At 35.5% G+C, this 8,740-nt stretch overlaps 1 protein-coding gene across 1 annotated transcript; it reads left to right on the top strand.

Annotated features, from left to right (window-relative positions):
• Positions 1 to 6,544: 6,544 nt before the first annotated feature.
• LOC104246446 (acetyl-CoA-benzylalcohol acetyltransferase-like) lies at positions 6,545 to 7,102 on the top strand. Its single transcript, XM_070151542.1, has one exon. The coding sequence runs from the start codon at positions 6,545 to 6,547 to the stop codon at positions 7,100 to 7,102; it is 558 nt and encodes a 185-aa protein (XP_070007643.1).
• Positions 7,103 to 8,740: the final 1,638 nt, after the last annotated feature.

Here is an 8,740-nt window from a genome sequence, read left to right on the forward strand (position 1 = left end):
GTCGCAATGTGGTCAGAAAATGTCAATTTCCGACTACATTCCGATCGAAATATCGTAGTCGCAAAATAGTTGGTCTGAAAAGGTTAGCGACCAAATCGGTCCGTAATTTGCGACTACAGCAGTCGCAAAGTCAAAAACGAAAGCGGCCAATAAATGTTGCCAACTATGCGACTGACGCCGTCGCAAATAATTTAAATTAAATTTAAATTTTATATTAACTTTTCCACCGTAGTGATCGCAAATAATATAAAGTATTTTTATTTTATTTGAGTTTTCTCACTACTGTGGTCGCAAAACTAATTTAATATTATTTATTTATTTATATTTCCCACTACCGCGGTCGCAAATCCAATTTAATATTTTTTTTATATATAATCTTCCCACTACAGCAGTCGCAAAAGTGGGAACTTTTTGATAAATTCCTGCTGTTTTAAAGCACTACCACCTGCCAATTTGATTATTGAGGAACTAAACAATTAATCAAGCATGCCAACCAACCAATCCACCATTCCAACCAATCAAATCCATAGAATGCAAACAATTATACAAAACATAAATATTTATAACTAAAACATCCAAACACAAGTTAAACATTGAAGCACCATTCAACCTAGTCTAAAACATTACAATCATAGTCAAGTTTAAACATTACTAAGTCTAAACATCCAACCACAACAAAAAATAATGTCTCAAACATCACAACCACAACAAACTAAAACTCATCATCATTGTCATCCTCGCCATTCGGATCAAATGGACGTTTGCTCATAAATTTCTCCATTAGACTCTGCAATTTGTTAAAATTTGCGCGATCTTATTTCTGTTCCTCCTTCAACTCTTCAACTTCTTTTCGTAATGCTTCCACCTCTTCGTGATTTTGCGAATAACTTGCATCACCAGCCAACAATGTCGTAGAACGACCTACGGAATGTTGTGATCCAAGACCGTAAGTTATACCTTTCTTTGCGCCACCAACCACTTGCGCCCATATTGAAGCTACATCATTGAGTGACACTTGGTTTGAGCTACCATCCTCGGTATCGGGTTGACTTTGACGTCATTCCTCAAAACATTTTTGATAGGCTTCATGGAATTAAAATGTTAAGCATCAAATTATGTTATACTAATAGTATGAAGCATCAATGTTAACTAACAGAAAGAAAAGCTGAATATGTCTGATTAAATATAAACAGGATCTAGAGTAGCACATATTATTATGTTTCAGAATAATAACAGAATTGAAGATATCTTCTTTCCAATACCAAACCACTCGCTATAAGATTATGCTAAACTTTACATGGCTTAAGCAGTAAATATGAAATGGTTCTCAATCACGAAAGAAGGAAGCATTATTTGAGGTTAAAAAGGTTCTCCTATACGCATGATTCAGCTACTCAATGAAACAAATCCTTGGTCAACATAATATATAGTACACTTTAGCAGTAGGGATATTAATCTGTGATATAATGTTTCGAGACAAAAAGTTGATGGTCTTAGCTTCATAACTATCTTTGAGGCAAATCTTTAAGTTCTATTTCTGTATTCAACCTTGTGCGACAAAATTTAAGAGCAGAGCTGGAGTTGATAGTCCGCCACATCCGATGTATAATAAAACAGATTCTTTATATGTCACAATATCACAATTTGGCAGGATTGCATTTTAAGGATTCCCCTTTTTTTTAAAACAGGTACATGTTGAGGATTCTTCAAGCGCTCCACAAGATTATGCAAAGTCTCCATGCACGTCTTTACTTTCTCCTCCAAATCCCGCAATGGTTATTTTCAAACATTTATTTAAGTTTTGTGAATCCATATAACATGCTCCTAATATTTCCAGTTTATACAAAAGAACATTATCAGACAGTTGCCATGCATAAGGAATATCACAAAGGCATAGTAGATTAGCAGAAGACATAGTAGAAAATGTTTTACCAGATATAATAGAGTTGCACATGTCAACAAAGAGAAAAATTCATTAGTTACACAAAATATTAAAGTGAAGACGAAGGGAAAAGCTTACTGTCCAGCAAGCTTCTGACTTCAAAATCAGCCAACCTCCATTCGCCCTCCAAACTCACACTTCTATTCCAATAAATTTGATTTTATTTTTCAGTTTTCCGTAATTCGATTTTGAGTAGCAATGGAAATCAACCTTTTAATTAAGTCAAGATTAACCATCATTGCAGCAAGTGTCGAAGAACTGGCCATAATAGAAGGACATGCAACCAAAAGAAGAATGAGACTAAAGTTGTTGCTACAATCAATAGTTCTGCTACTCGGGCAAAGAGAACTTATAGCTGCAGTGTGTGCTTAGGAAAGGGCACAATGCTCGGACATGTCTTCACAAAAACAACTTCAAAAGAAGATAGTTCTTTGAAATTCCTTATCTAATTTTCAAGTACACAAGGATCAGAGTAATAACAGTTAATTAATGGACTGCATCCCCAACAGAAAGAGTTCTAATTTTCTTAATCACGAAATACCAGTAATTCTTCCTCATGGCTTGTTTTATTTTCATCAAATGATTCTTGTCGCTTGTTTCATGTTCATCGGCAGGATCTTCCTCCCTGTTTGCCCGGGATGTTCCTTCCCCAAAATCATGTTGATTTGATCTACAAGCTTCTCAACCAGAAAATATCAGATTATTACCACAAATACAAGCTTCTCAACCTACTACAAGATTAGCCATTTCTAGTTCCTCAACCTCAGCTTCTCAATTTTCATTTATGGCTCCAATATCTCAACCAACACCATTTTTCCAACCTCATCAGCAGCAGCAGCCAATCCAAAGTTCATATATGACAAGAAAAAGTGTCTATAAAATTTATTATTCAATTCTTAAATAGAAAGTGTGCATTTCCTCCGTTCGAATCTCGAGGTCTGCTATCACGCCAAAACCTCTGGAACAAAGGAGTGTATGTATAATATTTACTTTTCTTTATAGGTGTTAAAAAATATAGCTATAGAAACGAATAACTTCCGGATCTGTCAAGCTCTTGAAACCTATTTTGTTATTTGAGCAGTAAAAAGAGACTAAGCTAGCCACACTCTGGTTGAACTCTCTAATAGACTCTGCTGATATAGTATCACCCAAATTTTTCATTATCAAAGGGAGAATAAATTTTGAGTAGTGATTGGTCTAGAAATAGTTATTAAAAGAGGTTTTCCATGCTGGATGTTGCGACCAAAACACTCACGCAAGTGTACGCAATCGACAAGTAATATAGTAGTAAGTAAAGTATCGTTCCCACGAGGAATTGTGATCAACTTATCGACTGATGTAGACTCAAACAATTATCAATTCAAGCTAAATTATCACAAAATATATAAAGAACCAATTTACAATTTACTTAGTAATTAAACAATAATTCAATACAAAATTACTACACCAATTACACAATATTTTGATAACAATTTGGGTAAAGATATTCCAGGGTCATGGACTTGCTAGAGATCATGCTACTATTTTAGCTTAAGATTGATTTATTGAATTATCCGGGTTATTGATTATAGGGTTAATAATATTCATAAGAATCTTTCGAGTTCTTATGCATCTATTCAAGTTAAACTAATACCTATATGTCTATGGTATTAATATTAGCAAGAATGCATTTACAACTCCTATTTTTCAACCAAACAAGGCAATTAAGTATATGTCTATCTTAATTGCAAATTCTTCACCCGATGCCCGAGATTCAAAACTTGTTCTATTTGATTCTATATGCAACCAAGAATTTTCTTTGTCAAGTTTAATTCAAGATTCGTAAATAATATTTCACTGTTAGCTACGCAGTAAAATAATTAAAAGCAGAATCAAATAAACAACCCATAACGATAGATTCAAAATCTTCAATCTAAGCTTCAAACAACATAATTATCTAACATCCATAACCCAAGAATACTAGAGTTTTTAGCTACTCATAATCATACAAAAATCAACAATAAAAGTTTTAAACATAATATAAACAAACAAATAGAAGAAAGTTTAGAAGAACTCTTTGAATCCTTGCTCCAAGATGTTGTTCTTCTTCTCCTTTCTTAGCTCCAAGACGAAGCTCCCCTTCACTTTCTCTCTCTAAAATTATTTCTTCCTCTCAAAATCTGATCTACCTAATAATGGAGCTCTTGCTTTATGTAAGTTGAGTGGGATTAAGAAGGAATTCCAATTTTACCCCTAAATAAAGTCTCTCCGGATAGGACACGCGCGAACTATCGCGCGAAGTTTGAAAGTTCGTGCGCTTCTCTTGGCTTCCAAGCAGAAACACTCGCGAACTATTGCGCGAAGTTTGGAACTTCGCGCAGTAGTTCGCGCGCTTCAGTAGCTCGATTTTGTCCATTTTTCCGTCTCGTCCTTGCGCACACTCGACTCCTAGGGGTTGTTCTTGCTCATAAATCATTCGAATCTCCTCTTAAAAGCATCATTTAGGCTCCTCATCCTGCAATATATACAGATCACAATTAGAGCCTAGTTTTCATCAATTAACCATAATATGCCATCGGAATATAATCAAGCGGAAGCATAAACAATAGCTAAATCACCTAGATTTCGCCTATTATCACTGGACAAGGGCTGCATTTGACATTCTTCCCTGTATAGCAGTACTAGTTTGAGGAGTGTCATGTATAACATGTTCTGGAGTCCTAACAATAGGAGCTGCAGTGTTCCCTCTGCTAGCATCATTTTTCTCCTTTTCCACCTTCTCGGACACCTGAACCTGTTCATGTACCTTATTCTTTCCTTTATCATCAGGACCAATTCGTACATTGGTTTGAGCTTTGCCTACCATTGCAATTTGACCTTATTATTACCCTTAAGACCTTCCTTTCCTGGCTGGACCCTTTTTTGGTATGTACATCTACCTGAGTTTGATTCGCTTGAGGTTCAACTTTGCATTCATGACAAAGGAATAAACATTTTTGGCAGAATAGTGGTTTCCAGTCATAGCTTACATACTAAGTGAAAGTTCTACTAGATCAACAACCTCAATTTCATTAGGTAATTCCTTAATTACATCCCTTTCTACAAAGACTCAAGCATAGGACGCCCTATTTTGCTTTTCAGTACATTCATCCGCAAATATATATATAGGTCTTCCCAATCGGCTAGCAATCTTATTGAGAGTGATTGCATTGCAACAACTTAGGGGGAGATTAGGAAATTTCACCCACAATGGCATGGTATGTGGGAATTCCTCTTGCAAATAAAAATTAGGAGTCCATTCCTTCGGGATTATAGGTAATAAATCTTCAAGGATAGAACTGTAAGTTTAAGTTTAAACAAGTCAAAAAGGGACCAGAGTATTTGCGTGGCTATAAAAGCTTTTCATTAAGGATAAAACTATAAGTTTAAGCTAAATTGTTACCAAATTTAGAAAAGGGTCATTCTTTTTGGAACGGATCAAAAAAGAAATAGGTTCACATAAACTGGAACAGGGGGAGTACTTCTTTTTATCTTTTTTATTTTTTATTTTGCGACTGATATAGCCGCCTAATTGGTCAACTATTATTGACTTTTTATATTCCGACTGAATTAGTGCAAAGCTAAAAGCGGGAGATTTCCCGCGCTGTTTTCCCACTAATTTTGTCACAATACTAGTCAAATTTCCTTTTTTTAAAAGCAATAAAATTGCAATCTTTTTCCCACTACTGCAGTCGCAAAAGTAGTCGCATTAGCGACTACTTCAATGTCGGTCACAAATTAGTGTTTTTCTAGTAGTGTCAGGACCTATTGTCCTTAACTTTTGAGTTTGTTAGTCTAAGTTCAGGACTTCAGAGTTTTTTAATCTAAGTTCAGGACTTCAGGACCTATTGTCCTTAACTTTTGAGCTTGTAATTCTAAGTTCAGGACCAAGTGTCCTTAACTTTTGAACTTGGAACTCGAAGTTCATAATCAAGTGTCCTTAACTTTTGAACTTGTAACTGTAAGTTAGGATCCATAACGTAGCAGAAAACCAAATGTTATTTGTATCTTTTCACAAAAAATAATAATAATAATAATTGCAATTTACATATAAGATTGATGTCAAATTACACAACAGAAAGCTAATAACAAAAAGAAACAACTAAAAAAATAAAATACTACAGAACCTAACCAACCAAAAGAAAAATAAATAAAGTTGGAGAAGTGGTCTGTAACTCTGAGGAAGTGGTCTGCCTTTGGGTTTAGGAAGTGGGATGAAGTTGGGGAAGAACTTACTGCATGGGGAAGAGAAGTAACGAGTTTGGAAAATTTTGATCAGGAGAAAGGGTTTTGAAATTTTGATAGAGGGTTTGGGAAGGAAAAGAGATAGAAGAAAGGGTAACTACGTCTTTTCATATTAATTTTAATAGAGTAGTGGCTATTTTTGCACCTTTAAAAATACTGGATAAAAAGTAAATATCACTTTAAAAAGTGACTACTCCACGCCATTTCTACAAAAGAAGGAACTCTAGAGTCTAGTCCAGAAATTTTGCTCCTTTTTCATTTCCAGAATAATTCCCTATTAAGAAAATTCAAAATTCTATCTTCGGTTTCTCATTTATTGTTGCATATTTTTGGTCGTCAATGGCCAAGTTAGATATTCAAACCCAAATAAAGAAAATGTTAAAGCCCTCAACTCCTACCCCAAATCATCTTCGGAGCCTCAATCTTTCACTGTTCGATCAAGGAGCTCCTCGTATGTATGTACCAATACTGTTCCACTACTTGCCAACCAGTACTGAATGGAACATGGAAGAAATTACTAAAAGATGTGATAAGCTGCAAAAATCATTGGCTGATACCTTAACCAAGTTTTACCCTCTAGCTGGAAGATTAAGAAAAGATGACCTCTCAATTCATTGCAATGACGAAGGTGTTGACTATGTCGAAACCAACGTCAATGCGGATCTTGCTGAGTTTCTCCACGAAGGACCCAAGAATACTGAGCTTTTGGATGATTTTCTTCCAATAGAGTTGCCATCAAGTCCATTACTTGGAGTCCAAGTGAACATATTCAATTGTGGAGGCCTAGTGATTGGAATACAAATTTCACATATCCTAGCTGATGGTTTCACGTTTGGAACATTTTTTAAGGAATGGGCACACATTAGCCAAACAGGGACAACTAAAGGTTGTCTCTAAAGTTTCGGTCACTTGCCAACGCTCTTTCCGACAAGATTGCTATCAGGACCTCAATTTTCACCACCTTCCAATGGAGATCACGCCAAGATTGCGACGAGGAGGTTTATATTTGATGCTTTGTCAATAACAAGGCTCAAAAACAGAATCAATTCGAGTGGCACATTCATGAGACCTACTCGAGTTGTGGTCATTATGCCGTTAATATGGAAGGTTCTAGTGGGCATTTCCACAGCCAAACATGGACATTCAAGGGACTCTTCTTTATTATTTCCAATTAATTTGAGGGGAAAATCAAAGTTACCATCTTTAGAACATGCCCTAAGGAACTTCTACGTGACTGTAGTTGCTACTCTTGAGGCAAATTAGAAAAGGAGTTAAATGACTTTGTTAACATAGTAGGAAGTACAACAAGGGACACATCTGTAGGCATTGGTAAGGCGAGCATCGATGATATTACCTCTATGTCTGTTATCTGTGGCACAAAAGTTGTAAACAAACTTAGTCAGAAAGATCAATTATACCAGCACTAGTTGGTGCAGATTTCCCTGGTATGAAGTAGACTTTGGTTGGGGAAAGGCATTCTGGATCAGCAGTCTTAGCATTATGAAGTAATTATTCTGCTTGACGCAAAAGATGGTGATGGAATAGAAGCATGGGTTAGTTTGAAGGAAAATGACATGGCTGAATTCGAGAGAGACCCTGAAATTTTGTCCTACACCTCAAAAATTGCAATTTGATTCCTTGATTTGGATTGCTTTAGCTGTTCGGATCTTCTTTGTGTATGAGTCAAAATCTATCTTTAGAATATTTAAGCCAAGATATTACTACGAAAAAGTTCCTAAGTCGTCGCTTGTCGAAACGGCCAAAGAATCAACAAGGGCCGAAGTCGAAGAGTCAACGAGGGCCGAAGTCGAGGTGTCAGCAAGGACCGATGTTGAGGATGAGTATCCTTGACAGAGTTATAACGGCTAATTTTGAGATAGGTTATGAAAGAGAATATTCTGCACTTGTATTATTAGAGTTTCTTAGGAGCACGTTCCCTATAATATAAAAAAGCACAATGATTGGGGACATGTGATGAGAATCAGATCTTCTTTGCTAAGATACAAACATCACCTTTTCACTGAGATTCTTATCTATACTTTTTCATTAGATCCGAGAATAACTCGAATATTCAAGGGATTGTCTATCATTCATTATTGTCAGAAAAAACATCCACTTATTCTATTATTTCTTGGGTGACTCGTTCATTTTATTTACTAAATTGCCATTTATTGTTATTCATTGATATTGAATGCTACATTATTGCTTTTGATTTCTAGAGTATTTATTGTATGCCACCGTTGTTGTCCGACCGCATTTGCGTAATATTTGTTGCTTCTTTAAGAGCTCCATCTATGGATATTATTGTTAGCTAAGATTAAACCTTATTAATATAAGCTTAATTATTTGAACCAAGATCCATACTATTTGGTAAAATAATTTGATATCTTCTGTGGGGACTTCTTAGTTAAATTTTTAGTTTTCTCTAGATCTACAATTAACGCAAATCACTAACATCGAAAAACTCTGAGATCTCCTTTCTTTGTGTATACAAAACACTACATGGCAGTAACCAAGGAGAAAGGACAAAAATAA

This window comes from Nicotiana sylvestris, chromosome 1 (genome assembly GCF_000393655.2).
Source record: "Nicotiana sylvestris chromosome 1, ASM39365v2, whole genome shotgun sequence".
In the NCBI taxonomy this organism is placed as follows: domain Eukaryota; kingdom Viridiplantae; phylum Streptophyta; class Magnoliopsida; order Solanales; family Solanaceae; genus Nicotiana; species Nicotiana sylvestris.

Excerpts from the sequence above, each read along its gene's own strand:
- LOC104246446 (XM_070151542.1), top strand. The coding sequence starts at position 6,545 with ATGGCCAAGTTAGATATTCAAACCCAAATAAAGAAAATGTTAAAGCCC.